At 38.9% G+C, this 16,253-nt stretch overlaps 3 protein-coding genes across 3 annotated transcripts; all 3 read right to left on the minus strand.

The window, feature by feature from the left end:
- On the minus strand, positions 805 to 3,005 carry LOC104750598 (histidine-rich glycoprotein-like). The gene is made up of 2 exons (XM_010472418.2): positions 2,571 to 3,005; positions 805 to 2,233 (listed from the first exon to the last, which is right to left on the minus strand). The coding sequence occupies exons 1-2, from the start codon at positions 2,970 to 2,972 to the stop codon at positions 1,757 to 1,759; spliced, it is 879 nt and encodes a 292-aa protein (XP_010470720.1). The 5' UTR covers positions 2,973 to 3,005; the 3' UTR covers positions 805 to 1,756.
- On the minus strand, positions 962 to 1,741 carry LOC104753671 (histidine-rich glycoprotein-like). The gene has a single exon (XM_010475891.1). It carries the CDS (start codon positions 1,739 to 1,741, stop codon positions 962 to 964), a length of 780 nt encoding a protein of 259 aa, XP_010474193.1.
- LOC104753672 lies at positions 5,297 to 6,203 on the minus strand. Its single transcript, XM_010475892.1, has 3 exons — positions 6,093 to 6,203; positions 5,775 to 6,011; positions 5,297 to 5,656 (listed from the first exon to the last, which is right to left on the minus strand). The coding sequence occupies exons 1-3, from the start codon at positions 6,201 to 6,203 to the stop codon at positions 5,297 to 5,299; spliced, it is 708 nt and encodes a 235-aa protein (XP_010474194.1).

Raw genomic sequence — 16,253 nt, forward strand, 5'->3', positions numbered from 1 at the left:
ATAGAATCTCAGTTGCTTGTGTGTATAGCCCAGTAGATGGGAGGATGGCCTCACTGTGTATTTTTAATAATACTCATGCATCTCAATATGTGTTTGTGGTGCAGGTAAAGGCAAGTGTGATCGTGGAATCAGGGCGATGAGGAGGAGGATGTTCTAGAGGCTTGAATGATTGTGGTCTAGCTATCGTTAGGTTGCTAGTGTTGAGTTGATAGAACATTGTAGGATGTTGGAACTTTGTTATTGCATTATTGGTTTAATGGAATTGTTTTGTTATCCGCTGTTGTGATTGTTGCTAGGTTGTTAGTGGGTATGGGACCACTAGTGAATTAATATTTAAAAAAAAAAAAACGGGAACGGTTGTTTCACGTTCATTGTTCAGGGATAGTTTGTTTGTGGCATGTTAAACAATCTGTAGACTAGGAGACTTTGCCGACATCAATTACTCCCATCCTTAGTACCTCTATCTTTCTGATTGTATTTGCATTCCTAAGATTGTTTTTATTCTTGCTGTTTAGTTCATGCTTAGAATCGTTTTAGCTTTTACTTTTTCATTTTCGCTTCTTGTCATCCATGTTCGTTTCTAGTCATCTAGTTTATTTCCGTTTTGCATTTTGATCATTCTAGGATTGTTAGAAATACACACTCCCTTTGAATTGGTTTGACTTGTGATATCTTGTTTGTATCTTGAGTGACTAGCATCATCCCATTTGGATTGACACCTTAAGTACTACAACTGTATAAGGTTAATTGAACCTTCTAGGATAGATACAAAAATCCTAGTATCATAAATATCATAAGATCATCAAACAAACACACTATTTTGGGGATTAAAAGTCCCATAGTTGGTTTTGGTACGATACTGAAACATAGTCTTCACACACATTACATCTTATATATTTATTACTTGGGATACATACTCATTACTTTCTTAATTGAACAGGCAGAGTATTTAGGTGGTGTCTTACAGTCCCTTACTCCACCCGATTTTTTGGTTATTGCTGAGACGCCACTTCTCAATAGCCTTAACGACCACTAATGTACGACCTCCACTACATTCATGGTTTGGGTTCATGTACACATGACATGGTGGAACCTGGGGAACCATCAGCATGTCATGGTGCTTCATCCCTTGCCCGTTGTACTGCTGCATCCCAAGCCCGCCTTGGTGCTTCATACCATGTGCGTTGTACATTTGCATCTCATGCCCGCCCTGGTGTTCCATCTCGTGTCCGCCCTTGTGCTGCATCCCATGCTCGTGTCCACTTTGGTGATGAACCCCATGCCCGCTTTGGTGATGAACCCCATGCCCGCTTTGGTGCTTCATCCCCTGCATCTCATGGTGCTGCATCCCGTGCTTGCTATGGTGTTGAACCCCGTGCCCACTTTTGTGATTCATCTTCTGCATCTCGTGCTGCTGCATCCCCTGCTCGCTATGGTGTTGAACTTCGTGTCTGTTTTGGTGCTTCATCCCCTGCACCTCATGGTGTTGTATCCCGTGCTCACTATGGTTCTGAACCGCATGTCCACTTTGGTGCTTCATCCCCTGCATCTCGTGGTGCTGCATCTCGTGCCCGCTATGATGTTGAACCCCGTGCCCGCTATGGTGTTGAATCTCGTGCCCACTTTCGTGCTTCATCCCCTGCATGTTGTGGTGTTGCATCTCTTGTTTGCTATTGTGTTGAACTTCGTGACCGCTTTGGTGTTGAACCCCATGCCCGCTTTGGTGCTTCATTCCCTGCATCTCATGGTGTTGTATCTAGTGCTCGCTATGGTGCTTAACCCCATGCCCGCTTTTGTGCTTCATCCCCTGCATCTCGTGGTCACTATGGTTTTGAACCCCGTGTCCGCTTTGGTACTTCATCCCATGCATCTCTTGCCCGTTATGGTGTTGAACCCCGTGTCCGCTATGGTGTTGAACCCCGTGTCCGCTTTGGTGCTTCATCCCCTGCATCTTGTGGTGTTGCATCTCGTGCTCGCTATGGTTCTGAACCTCGTGCCCGCTTTGGTGCTTCATTCCTTGCATCTTGTTGTGTTGCATCTCGTGGTTGCTATGGTGCTGAACTTTGCGCCCGCTTTGGTGCTTCATACCCTGCATCTCGTGGTACTGCATTTCGTGCTCACCATGGTATTGAACCTCGTGCCCACCATGGTGTTTCTCGTACCCGCTCTGGTGTGTTTCTTCATGCTGTCCCTGCCATCTGTTACCCATCTTTCCCATCTTTGCTATATTTCCCTACAAAATGATCATCTACCAAATTAAAATAAAATAATATACAGTTTCATAGGCAAAAAAAAAATTTGTGCTTCTTTTGTATGTTTGTTAATGTAGAAAAAAAAAACAAAAATCATACGTTTTCCGAAAATCAGCCTTATATATATATACCAAGTGTATTATATGAACCAGAATCAATAGTTTTACTTAAATGAAACTTTCGCATAAAAGTTTAGGACTTTCATTATAAAAAAAAAGTTTTAGGACTTTAACATAGTTTAAGACACTTTAGAAACATATAGAAATAACAACACATAACATATATTGTAAGGTCGAGACACCAAAAGAGATAACTTACGTTGTAAGGAGATGGGGGCATGATCAAGTTACACTGAGGTGGCTGTTGATTGTACTGGTGGTTGTTGCTAGTGTAGTGGCTCTGATTGCTCTCAAAAGACTCCTCCACGTCTGAGTCTTTGCTAGTGTAGTGGCTCTGATTTCTCTCAAAAGACTCCTCCACGTCTGAGTCTTCTTCATCGCAGACAGGCATGTGAGACATGGGTGGACGGCCATGGTTGGCCGGAAGCCTTATGCGGTGGTCGTAGCGGGCTTGACGGTCAAAGTAGCCTCCTTCTGACTCAACATGGGACACAAAATCCTTGCGCTCCTCAAACCCGTAGCCACGGCCGCTCCCGTAACCCTTGTGGCCGTATCCCTGCATCCCGAACTCAGCGATCCGTCCAAGAAGCTTATCAAGCATTTTATCTTTTTATATGGATAAGTGATTAACCTCTTTCAGGCCTTTCTGTATTTATACAGTTCTTATTGTGTTATTGTACTCTAGTGTTCTTTTAAATTAGTGCTTTATGTGATTCCATTTGGCTAGATTTGAATCTTATTCTCTTTCCTACCGCCACCACCACCACCAAACCGAAGTTGAGTAGACATCTTTGTTCTGATTCCGTTCTTTTTAATTAATGATCAATCCAATTCACTTGGAAATTCGAATTCTTATTTGACTCAAATATTGACGGAGGCATAATAGTAAAACTAAAAATTAATTATAGTCTAGTTCTATACTTCTATTTTGAGGCTTTGATTTTGATTTTATTATGTTGGGAAAAATGGTTATTCATCTTTTCTCGTATCACTTAATTTTAGGGAAATTTATAAATATAATTTAGTTTATTTTCTCTGTTACGAATATTGATTAATTAAAATCTTTCAGGTGTTTCTATATACACTTTCTTGTAGTGAAATAGTAGTGTTCATTTAAGTTAGTGTTTCATATGATTCCCGTTGGGGATTATATTCTTATTATCATGGTATGATCATCTGAATCTTATTTGATCTTTTTAATTAATTATCAGTCCCATTAGCTTGGAAAATTCCAGTCCCAAATTGACTGAATGTTATATGGAAGCATAATAATAAAACTGGAAATTAAACCTAGTCTAGTTCTACCTTTTTTTTTGATGACTCATGTGATTGAAAAAGCTTTCTAAGTCTAAAGACTAATTTTGGGATCTGGAGAAACTATGCTAAATTTCTCGAATTCCCCGTGCCAATACTAGTTCTACCTATTAACAGTATGTATTTTGATTTTATATCAAATTTATTTCGAGTTAAAGTTTTCAGTTATATTTGGAGACTAAAATTTGTGTAACTTAGTTTTTTGTTTTGGACCCGACTCTAAAAAGTGTTTAGGTATAATACTATCTATGGACAGATGACACTTTCTACTTTTTTTTTTGGTAAAAGGTTAAATTTTATACCAATTTTCTGTTTTTTTGTGTACAAAGGAAAAAAGAACAAGATTAGAAAGGGAAACTAATACAACAGAAGTAAGAAGCTAAAAAGGCGGAGGAGGAGGATGTTGATCCTGGTAGAGCTAGCAGGCGATCACGAATCGTGCCATCCACCCCGGTTTGAACCACAAGAGGAGATGTCGAGATGTTGGTGAAGAGCCTGGCCTTCCTTTCACGCCATATGAGATAACATGAGACCTGGAGGACCAACTTGACACTTTCTACTTGTACTCCCCAAACGCTAGATAATGTGGGTAACATGAGTAACATGGCCACATTACGCGATATGGAGAACACTTTATGAAGGTCAGATGGACTAAAGATGTCAAGGCTCACTTTAGACAGAACCACAAGGATCTTCTTCCCAACAATTTAACAGTAGAACAGATGATGACCCGTGTATTATAGTCGAGTGTTCATTTAAGTTAATGTTTGATATGATTCCCTTTGGAGATTATTATTTATTCCTAATATCATGGTATATATGATCTGAATCTTATTCTCATTTCTACCACCATACCGAAAGTTTAATAGACGTATTTATTCTAATTCCGTTGGTCTTTTTAATTAAAGATCTGTCCCATTCACCTTGGGGAGATTCCAATTCCCAATAGGCTGAATATTTATGGAAGCATAGTACACTACAAAAAAACATGCGTTTAGCGACTCCAATATTGGTCGCTTAACAGTCGCAAACACCTACTTTGAGACTACTAAACGACTATTTGAGATGGTCGTAAAAAAATGGTCGCAAATTTGTGGAGTCTTAAAATGGTCGCAAAATTATGACTGGATTACGACGCCGTTATATAGTCGCCAATAAGCGACGCTTTACAGACTCTTTATATTAGGAACCTTCGGTCGTAAACATAGTTACAAGTCAGTCGCAAATTAGTGATTAAATTGTGTGACCATTTTAAGACTCTGTATCTGTCGTCGCAAAGTAGTCCTCGTATATTAGTAACCATTTTGCCACTTATCTGATAGTTTCACAGAAATAAATTTGGTCGCAATTTGGTGACATTTTAGCATATAATAAACTGTTTTGTGATTCTCAAATTTGAAAGAATCACAATTAATTAAAATTCAAAACCAAATCATTAAGAAAGATATCATAATCATTCAACAAACAAAAAGATTAGCATAATTGTATCATAAGCATTCATTATCCAAAAAGATCATCCTAAAGCAAATTAAAATTTATGTTTTTTTTAGAAAAGACAATGTTTAGAACTTGAGTAAATGGAGAAAGGGGATGTGGTGGCTGGTGTTGTGTCTAAGGTGGTGGCTGGTGAGTACCTGACCCGGTGGCTGGTGGTATGATGTCTTCAGGTGTGGAGTCTTCAGGTGCGGTTGGTCGCAAGGAAGCAATAAAAGTATCAAATCCTGGATCTTTCTCTTTCATATAGATGAGAAGCTCGTTGGTCTTCATTTGAGATTCTTGATGCTCCTTATCACGTCGGGCATTCTCAGCATCTAGATGAGCTATCTTGTTGCGAAGTTGTTCTTGAAGCTCGAGAAGTGTTGGTGTTGATGGAGAAGATTCTGCATAGCTTTCTTTCCTTTTCCCTTTTCTAAGTGTCTCAACCATAGATCCAAGACCAAAAAGGTTTCCCTTCTCATCTGTTTGAGTACACTAAAACAAAGAAAAACAAAAGCATTTCGTTAGTCAAGGCTAGAAACAAGTATTAATAAAGTAACCATGCGGATAATGAAAACCAAAATGTGGATTAAGAAAGCAATGCTGAGAGTACCTTTAGAAAGATTTCATTCTTTTCCTCAATGCTGAGATTACGATGACTTGAACGTTCAGAAGAATTCCCTGAATTTTCTGGATCATCATCGTCCACTTCACACAATTTCTCCTCTAAGGTTTTGTCATAAGCTTCAGCTACTTGTTTAGCTTTTTGATCAACAAACGATCCGTCAGCTTGAGTATGTGTCTTCATGAACACTTCTGCAAATGATACCGGACGGCCCAATTCTTCCTCCTACAAAGAAATAGTAAAATGTTAAAGCCATGGAAGCAAGGTGTTTAGAGTGTTAAAATCATGGAAGCAATGTTAAATTACCATTTCTTGATGAATTTGCACATATGATTTCTGACCAGCAAGGTGTTTGTGGACTCCAAGACCACCACGATCGGAGTTTCTACACTGTGAGGCATTTGAGCTCCTCTCCATTACGTCAGGTTCGTTCTAGTGATCACACATCTCAGCCCACAGTTCTGCACTGGTAATCCAAACAGGTTGTTTACCACTGCTTTTAGCTTGACTAACAATGCCTTTCAATCGTTTCTTGGCTATCTTTAAGAACCCCTCTCTAACAAGCTCAGTAATCCCAGTTTCCCAATAGAACTTCCGCTACATATTACAATTGAGTTAAGTTAGTGATGATACTAAAAGTCAGTTATGAGAGATAATAAAACTTTGAAAGCTATAAGACATTACCGCAAATGTCCTGAAATATCTCTCTTGAATGGGTTTAGGAGTAACCTTCCAGCTGTTGTAAGGACCAGCGAATTTCCTTCTAAATATTCCAGCAATCACCCGAGAAATTTTTCCTTTGTGCCTGTTAAACCTGTCACAAAACAAACACAATCAGTCTTAACCACAATCAGTCTTAACCAATACAAATTAACACAATCAGTCTTAACCAAACAATCAAACACTAAGCGGATGTAACTTAAAGACAACTAAGCATAAATTCTCTAAACTTAATAAAAAATAAACAGAGTATTAGTCTCAACCAAACAATCAAACACAATCAGTCTTAACCAAATAATCAAACACAACCTCTAACTAAATCAACAAAACAATCAATCTCAACCTACCACTAAGAGCAAAGAGAACAATCTCAATCTCAATCTCAAAACAAAACAAACAATCTCAATCTCAATCTCAACTTAATCAACAAAACAAAAAATCTCAATCTCAATCTCAAAACAAACAATATAAATCTCAATCAAACACAACCTCTAACTTAATCAAACAAAGCAGTCTCAACCTAAACTTAATCAAACAAAAACAGAGTCTCAACCTAACACTAAGAGCAAAGAGAAATTACCATAGAGTCTCAACGTCGGGGATCTGATCGACAGACAGAACTGGGAGATGTTGTCTTCCTGGAAGAGCTAGCATAACATCTAACAAATCTTGGTAGTCTTCTTGAGCTGGATTAGCATTAGGGTTTTCTTCTTCGGCAGGATTGGGATTAGGGTTTTCTTCTTCGTAATCCTCTTCCATGTTTAGGTCTCGTTGTTCTTGTATGAGTGGAGGAACAGGAAGCGGTGGTTGAGGAGCAAGATGTGGTGGTTGAGAACCAACCGGCGGTGATTGAGAAGCAACCTGCGGTGATTGAGAAGCAACCCACGGTGGTGGAGAAGCAACCCACGGTGGTGGAGAAGCAACCCGCGGTGGTGGAGCAGGAGGCGATTGTTGTGTCCTCGGCGGAAACTGGGACGGCATAGTTCTATTTGAATTAGTCACGGACTGAGAGGCTGATGGATTCGAGGAGTGAGACGACGTTCCGACACCACTTCGACCTCCGCGTGAAGAAGCACTGTTGGAGGCCCGATTAACTGCGGCAGAACTGGGTTCCCTTGTACTCGCACCATTGTAAACCCTAACACCTCCAACGGATCTGCCTCCGCGACCCCTAACACCTCCAGCGGATTTGCCTCCGCGACCCCTACCAACCATTAGAGAGAGTTGAGAAAGAGGAGAGATTTGAGAGGAGAAGAGGAGAGATTTGATCGATTTGAGAGGACAAGAGGAGAGATTTGAGAGGAGAAAGAAGAGAGATTTGAGAGGTTTCCAACTCTTAGTCAAAAAATAGAAAGAGATAAAGAAACCCTAAATGGATTCTTTGCCTAGTAATTAACGAAGAGGAGTCGCAAAGTAGTCGCAAAAGAGACACATACTTAAATCAAAGGGGGAATATTACGCACCTAAACCTTGGCAAAAAATAATAAAAATTAGACAACTATCAAATAGAGTTTCACAGTAGTCGCAAAATAAGTTGCACATTAGTCGCAAAGTTAATAGCAAGTTAGTCGCAAATTGCAAGAGTCGCAAAATTAGTAACAAGTCAGTCGCAAATTATTACCGTATTGTGACTCTCCGACTTTAGTCACAATACAAATTTTTGGAATGTATCATTTTTGACCAGTTCTATTGATATCAATCAACAATATGGACTCATGATTGTCTTATAGAGTATATGAAATAGTTTATGACCTTTAAATATTGTTTTCATATCTTTGTTTTCAATTTTCATAAAATTAGAAACCTTCTTATGAAATAACATGTAACTCTTTACAATGACTTAGATATTATGAAATTTTTGTGTCTAAATACTGTAATGGAAAGCTTTGACAAAGTTTATATGACTGATATTGATCAATTCAAATTGGAAATGTGTATAGAAACATGTTAACATTTCTCTAATGTGAAATTTCAAATTCAAAAAATCAAGAGTTACTAAGAAGTCGCAAAACAGTATCTAATTCAGGTGTTAGACGCTAAACAGTCGTAAAATAGTATCTAATTCATGTGTTAGACGCTAAACAGTCGCAAAATAAGTTACACATTAGTCGCAAAGTTAAGTTGCACAATAGTCGCAAAAAAAAGGAGTTAGCAAGTTATCGATAAATAAACTTGTGACCGGAGTATACATTGCGAAATCGTTGCTAATTTGTGACTCTTTGTTTTTTATAAAATACTGTCACTGAACAGTCTCAAATTGCGATTGTTTTGCGACTATATTGTTTCCGTTGTAAATGTGCAACTGTTTTGCTTCTTCTGTAACTTTGGTCGGGAAACAGTCGTAAATGAATCGCTAAGTGGTCGCTATTTTTTGCGACTGAATAAAGAGTCACAAGTGATAATCGCTAAACGCATGTTTTCTTGTAGCGGTAATAAAACTCGAAACCAAACCTAGTCTAGCACTATGTAACGGGTTTATTTTAATTTTATTTGAGTTAGATTTTTTCATTCATATTTAATATGGATATATTTGGAAGAAGGCTCATTATGCAAAAAAAAAACATTTTGTTTTGTTCTTTGGACCCGCGCGAGTAAAAGTGTTTAGGTCTAATCTTGTAGACCAAGACCAAGTCAGTTGCAGTTGTACTCCCCAAACGCTAAAACATCACTAAACCATTATTAAACCTAAACGAAAATTGCCCACCTAAATATCTGAATGATTGCACACTGTCAAACAACAAATTCCCATGCTTAAAACACCATGGAGATTATCGTCAAGCCTTGTGATGAAACACTTGTTTCAACGGTCCAAAACTGTGTAGCCCAAACACTTGTTTCAACACTTGGTTCCTACACTCTCTCTAAGAAACCATACCCAACGAACCGTCGAAAAGAGATATGTCGTATGTTACTCCAAAAGAGTTTCCGACGGAAGGCCCAACTGCGAGATTTAACCCAAAAAATACTTATTTGGGCAAGAAGAGGCCGATAGATATAGTCCCTGTTTTAAAAATAGCTAGCCGTTAGTCGGACGGTGAGCCAGGGCCTAGCAATTAATCAGAAAATCGGATTTAAATCGGGGAGTAATCGGGGAGTAGTTTTAAGGATTTTATCCATATATATATCTATAATATACTAAATATGTAGGCTATTATCAAGATGTAAAAGGGGTTCAGCGGTTTTTTTTTGTCATAATAACCCGGATATCTCAAGTTCAAGCCCAGCTGTCACCGTTTTTTATTTTTGACAATTTTCATTAATGCAGCAAAATGACGAAAATATGCTTATCTTTAATGAATCTCGATCTGTAAACCCTAAATTAAGCTGCCTCTTCATTTCTTTTGCAACTGTTAGTCATTCAAGCTTGTTATTCTTATAGTTTCAGTTCTTATATGATAGATCCATAAAGAAAATCATAATTAGAATTCAAATAAATCAATTTTTTTTTCTGAAACTACCGATTTTCTGGCCGACTATGGTGAACTCACGGTGGCTCATTGCCGCCGACCATGTAACCGGCGATTACACGACTGCCTAGGCAGATTTTTAAAACAGGGGGTATAGTATAATGGATAGTTTCTAATTAAGGTATATAGACTGCACTTAAACCATGTGCATTGATAAATTCTAATATAGTTTCTTACCAAAAAATAAATGAAAATATATATATATATATATTAATAGAAATAAAAAAGAAAGAATCAATTCTCAAGATTTCTCATCATATAACACATATCATTTTCTAAGTTGTTAAAATTTATTATAATAAATTATCTCCACAAATACTTAAAATTTTTGTTAAAAAGTTTATTTGTTGTTATTTTTTATTTTTTTAATAAATCATAAAATAAAATTAACTATACACCAAGTTCCATTATACATAAATTTAAATTATATATTCATATTATTTAAAATTAATATCAATTGATACAATAAAAATACTAGTATGTTTAAACAAATAATGAGAATTAGAAAAAATATTTTGAAACTAACTATATTAATATTTATAATACTCATAATTGTTTTTTAATATTATTGATAATATGCCATATAGTATAAAATATAACTAATTAATAAAATTATATTAAACATTGTATGGATGAGAAATTTATTGGGTTTCTCACCGAGATACCTATATGACATGTTTGCAACTTTAGTAAATATTAAAGAACATATGGGAAAAGGCATGTGGATAAGTTCAATAAAAGTCCCATTTCTGTTCTAAAATTATGATGGGAATTGCATCTAATTACATAATCAAAAGGACTATATATAAGACATGTTTAAGGATCTAAAACGGACGATTAGGCTGAATCTGATACCCTTTTCTTCCTTTAGATCATTTCAGGTTTGGCCAGTGTTCTTTATACCATTATTTTATCTAAAATATCCCACATTATAAAACGGAGAGAAAACATCAAAAAACATATATAATGGTATAAGGAAGCTGCCTATGGTACGAAGACTCCTAAATAAACTAGCAAAGAATAACTATTTAAGAATAAAACAAAACTAAATTTTGGAATAAGAAGACTGCTAATAGACTAAATTTTTTGTTTTATAATAGTTCTTCATTTTAGGATATTCTAGCCGTTTAAACAAAAAGAAAAACCTATCCGACCTTTACACTTAGCCCAAAAAGAAATACCTTTAACCCAAACGTTTTTACTGGTTTCGACGCTTCCTACATTTCTTACAAGAGCACACACACATTCTAGGCGGCTCATCAGGTTGCGGTTCAGCGGGAGGCACGGTTGAAGTTGGGTAGCAGACATATACATCACTTTTATTAAACATAAGTAGCAACTACAACACACCTTAGTACTTAATCATAATTATAAGGTCATCAAACAAAAGAACTTTTTATTAAAAAGTTCCCTATTTAATTTTGGTACGATACTTAAACATGTCTATCACACACATACATCTTATACATTTATTGCTTGGGATACAAAATAATTATTTTCTTATATGAACCGGCAGAGAGTATTTAGGTGTAGTTGCTGATCACCCGCCAATTCTCAGTAACATTCACGGCTAGGAATAGAACGGCTCAGCCTTATTATTAGGATGATACAAAGTATATATACACAAGCGTGAGAATCCTAGGGTATTAGACAAATAAGGAAACCTAGATACAATGTAATATTTACCAATCAACCCCCTAATACTCCCCCTCAAGTTGGCGCATGTAGATCACAAATGTCCAACTTGCGACGCAGATAATCGAACGCTGGTGTACCAAGAGCTTTAGTAAAGATATCTGCAAGCTGTTGAGTAGTATGAACATATTCCGTGGCAATCAAACCCTTTTGAATCTTGTCACGTACGTAATGACAGTCACGTTCAATGTGTTTTGTTCGCTCATGGAAGACAGGATTAGCCGCAATATGCAGAGCTGCTTTGTTGTCACAATAGAGGCTAAAAGGCTCTGTCGAAGATACACCGAAATCAGCAAGTAGACCACATATCCAGGTGAGCTCAGAAGCCGTGAAAGCCATAGCCCTGTACTCTGCTTCTGCAGAAGACTGAGACACAACACTCTGTTTCTTAGTCTTCCAAGCAATAGGAGACCCACCCAACAAGATAGCAAATCCCGTGAGAGAGCGACGAGATATTGGACATGTGGAAAAATCCGAATCACAAAAACCCGAGACATGTAAGTCACCATTCGCAGTGTATAAAATCCCTTGACCAGGATTGTTCTTGAGATAACGAACAACGCGCAGCGCAGCCCACCAATGTTTCAACCGAGGTTGATGCAAGAACTGAGCCAGTACAAGAAATGTGTACATAAGCTTTGGCCGAGTAATCGTCAGATACACCAACCATCTAACCAAACGACGATATCGCTCCGGAGTGTCAAAATACTGACCCGTATCTTCTTCCAACTTATGATTTTCAAGAATAGGCGTACACACAAGTCTCCCACCTAACAAACCACATTCATTGATAATGTCCAATGCATATTTCCCTGAGACAAGTAAATGCCCTTAGATGACCGAGCCACTTCAATCCCCAAAAAATACTTAAGAGTACCCAAATCTTTCATATGAAACAATTGATTAAGATACCCCTTAAAACGGCAAATAGCATCTGCGTCATTGCCACCGATAACAAGATCATCTACATATACAATCACATAAAGACACATCTTCCCGCGCTTTAAAGCAAACAATGAGTAATCCGCATAAGACTGTGAAAAACCATATGCGAGAAGAGCATTTGTAAGCTTGGAGAACTAACACCGAGGTGCCTGCTTCAAACCGTATAGCAACTTGCGGAGCTTACAAACTTGATTTGGACCTGAGGCTTTGAAACCTTGTGGAGATTTCATGTAAACTTCTTCTTCTAAATCTCCATGTAGAAACGCATTATGAACATCCATCTGGTGCACAATCCAGTTCTTAACAGCAGCTACTTTGAGAAACATTCTTACCGTGGTTAACTTGACAACAGGTGCAAAAGCCTCTTTATAATCCTTCCCTTCTTTTTGGCGATTTCCCATAACCACCAACCGTGCTTTATGACGCTCAATTGTACCATCCAAATTATATTTAATTTTAAATACAAAACGGCAACCAATAGCTGTTTTTCCCGGTGGTAAGTCTCGGACATCCCATGTATGGTGGTCCTCTAAAGCATCCACCTCAAACTTAACAGCATCTCACCACACTTGGAGTTGCATTGCCTCATCATATATATGTATCAGGTTCAATTTCAGCCGAGATAGCAGCTAGGAAAACCGCATGAGCTGCAGAAAAACGCTCATTGGTGACATAATTAGCAATAGGATAAGTGACCGTACCTAAGTTAGAAGATGTGGCGGGGGTAGAAGAGGGTGATGGGGCAAGGTCGTTTGTCAGTGAGTGATATGAAACCTCATAACCCTGTTCCTGTGTCAAAACCGGAGTCGCAGCATCAACGCTCCCCCTGTCGTCAGCCACCGTACGGGGAGACTCATCGCGATGTTCAACGGAGGGCAAGATAGGTGACACTTGTTCCCCTTCTTCCACTAACACATGTGGTGTTGGTCGAAAATCATCATCAGAAAACAACCGCGGAGCTGAAAGAGATGGTAAAATGTCACTCGCGGTAGGAGACATTGTGGCAAAAGGGAACACCATCTCTTGAAACTGCACATCGCGAGAAACAAAGAAATCATTCGTCTCTAAGTCGTACATAGTCCAACCTTTTTTCCCATACGGATAGCCTAAGAAGACACATTTGCGACTCCTTTCCCCAAATTTATCCTTATCCCGAGAAAGCTTGTGTGCATAGGCCAAACATCCAAACACCTTCAAACCATCAAATGAGGGTGGCTTGCCATATAACATCTCGTAAGGAGTTTTCCCTTGTAATAACGGTGTGGGAGTTCTGTTGATAAGATGACTTGCAGCAAGAACACATTCTCCCCAAAATTTTACCGGTAAGGAAGCCTGAAACATCAAGGAGCGTGCGACGTTAAGAATATGCCTATGTTTCCGTTCCACACGGCCGTTCTGCTACGGTGTATACACGCAAGACGTCTGATGCAATATCCCTTCCTGATCAAAATAACGATTTAAACATGTGAACTCAGTACCGTTGTCAGAACGTACTGCACGCACCTTTTTATCAAACTGACGAGTGACCATAGCACAAAAATTCTGCAAACACACGGACACCTCTCGTTTTTCAAGCAACAAATAAATCCAAACAGCACGTGAATAGTCATCCACAATGGTTAGAAAATAAACAGCTCCTGACATAGACGGAGTACGGTAAGGTCCCCAAATATCGCAATGGATTAAATCAAAAATAGCACTAGCTTTATTATTGCTTTCAGAAAAAAAATCCCGAGTCTGTTTAGCTCGATAACAAATATCATAACCCCCATCGGTGTCAACAGTTTTTTCAACACCACAAATACTAGATAAATAAGACAAAACACGATCAGAAGGATGCCCAAGACGTCTATGCCACAACTCACATTGATCACTGCTTGTTGTTTTGTTTGCTTGTCCGCCAAGGATCCCTTGGAACTTGTAGACCCCATCACACTCTTCACCCGCACCAATCATCTTCAAAGTACGGTCCTGAAAAACGCACACTTCCTCAGTAAAAGTAACGGAACCTTTAGTCGTGTTAAGTAATTTGGCAACAGAAATAAGAGAACACGTCAAATCTGGAGAATACAAAACTCCATTCAACCATATGTAGCCACCTAAACACATCTGCCCCTGTTTCTCAGCCATAGCTCGATCCCCATCGGGAAGACAAATAGCACATGGCAATATTGTTTGAACATCACTCAAAAGATCAATATTCGAAGTCATGTGGTGCGACACACCAGAATCTATGATCATATCCATCTTACCAGAAAGTTTGGATGCAAAAGGTGTTGTTTTCTGTTGATTAAGAAAACTGATCAAAGATGCAATCTGCTCGTCATTAAGTTGCGGGAGAGAAGCTCGATCGAACTCTGTACGAGTAGTAGCTGCCGAGTTTGCAACGGGCTGAGCAAGTGCTGAATTCGCAGTCCCAACCTTCGCAGGATGAGTCTGAGCCACGTTTGCACGAGCCAGATGCAAACCTCTCCCTCGATCGAAGCTTCCAACCATCCCTCCCCCTCGCCCAAAACGTCCTCGACCTCCTCTGTTTCCGGCTCCTCTTCCTTCTCCATAGTTTTTACCACGTTCATCCCACCAGTCTGGATATCCTTTGATCTGAAAACAGTTGGAGATAGCATGACCGTATTTGCCGTAGTGTGTACATGTGACGTCCTTGTCACGGTATTGAAACTCCCATGTTTTGCCTTTGTTCCCACTTTGAACAGCGAAACCAACCGCATCTACACGTTCTTCCTTGTTGCGAGTGATACCTTGTTGTCTTTCATCTCGCACCACTCGCTGATAAACTTGAGACAACTTCAACATCGACTCCATGTTTGTTAGAGTGGAGCGTATTCCACCAAACCGTACATCATCCAAACCCATCAAAAATTGATGTGTTCGTTCTTCATCTCTTTCTTGTTCAAGTTGTGCAGCAAGTTCACCACACGAACACGATTTCAAAGGCTTGTAACCTGCCAGCTCATCCCACATCTTCTTTAGTCTCCCAAAATAAATCATCACACTATCTCCTTGCTGTTTGCAGTTAGCTAACTCGGATTTCAGTTCATGCACTCTCGGTCCATTCCCAACCGAGAACTGCAACCTTAAATCTTCCCAAAACATGTGGGCATCATCCACCATCGAAATCATTGTTCTCAACGTTGGCTCGACCGTATTCATCAGACATGCCACAATCATTGAATTAACAACCTACCACTGCTCGATTTCTTCCGCCACAACCGGTTTCTCCAAACTCCCATCAATAAAACCCAACTTCCGTTTAGTACGCAAGGCATTCCGCACATGCTTTGACCAATCTTCATAGTTATCCCCTTTCAATTGTATCGTAGTAATCAAACTTCCAGACCCTTCAGACGGATGCAAGTAAAGAGGCGAGGATGTTGATATTTTAGACACCCTTACGATCTCCTTACCTTTCCCTTCACCCATCGTAATCTTCTCCGTTTCTGACATGATCGAAACCGCTCGCAAAAGGTTATCAAAGTTTTGGATCTAGGTTTGGCTCTGATACCATGTGAAGATAGGAATAGAACGGCTCAGCCTTATTATTAGGATGATACAAAGTATATATACACAAGCGTAAGAACCCTAGGGTATTAGACAAATAAGGAAACCTAGATACAATGTAATA

Source organism: Camelina sativa, chromosome 16, assembly GCF_000633955.1.
Source record: "Camelina sativa cultivar DH55 chromosome 16, Cs, whole genome shotgun sequence".
Classification (NCBI taxonomy): Eukaryota; Viridiplantae; Streptophyta; class Magnoliopsida; order Brassicales; family Brassicaceae; genus Camelina; species Camelina sativa.

What these genes read in the sequence shown, in the direction of transcription:
- LOC104753671 (XM_010475891.1), bottom strand. Translation starts at nt 1,741, where the DNA reads ATGCAGGGAATGAAGCACCAAAGCGGGCATGGGGTTCAACACCAAAGC.
- LOC104750598 (XM_010472418.2), bottom strand. Translation starts at nt 2,972, where the DNA reads ATGCTTGATAAGCTTCTTGGACGGATCGCTGAGTTCGGGATGCAGGGA. An exon ending in TGCCCCCATCTCCTTACAAC is followed by an intron (nt 2,234 to 2,570) that starts GTAAGTTATCTC and finishes ATCATTTTGTAG; the next exon opens with GGAAATATAGCAAAGATGGG.
- LOC104753672 (XM_010475892.1), bottom strand. Translation starts at nt 6,203, where the DNA reads ATGGAGAGGAGCTCAAATGCCTCACAGTGTAGAAACTCCGATCGTGGT. An exon ending in TGCAAATTCATCAAGAAATG is followed by an intron (nt 6,012 to 6,092) that starts GTAATTTAACAT and finishes ATTTCTTTGTAG; the next exon opens with GAGGAAGAATTGGGCCGTCC. An exon ending in AGAATGAAATCTTTCTAAAG is followed by an intron (nt 5,657 to 5,774) that starts GTACTCTCAGCA and finishes TCTTTGTTTTAG; the next exon opens with TGTACTCAAACAGATGAGAA.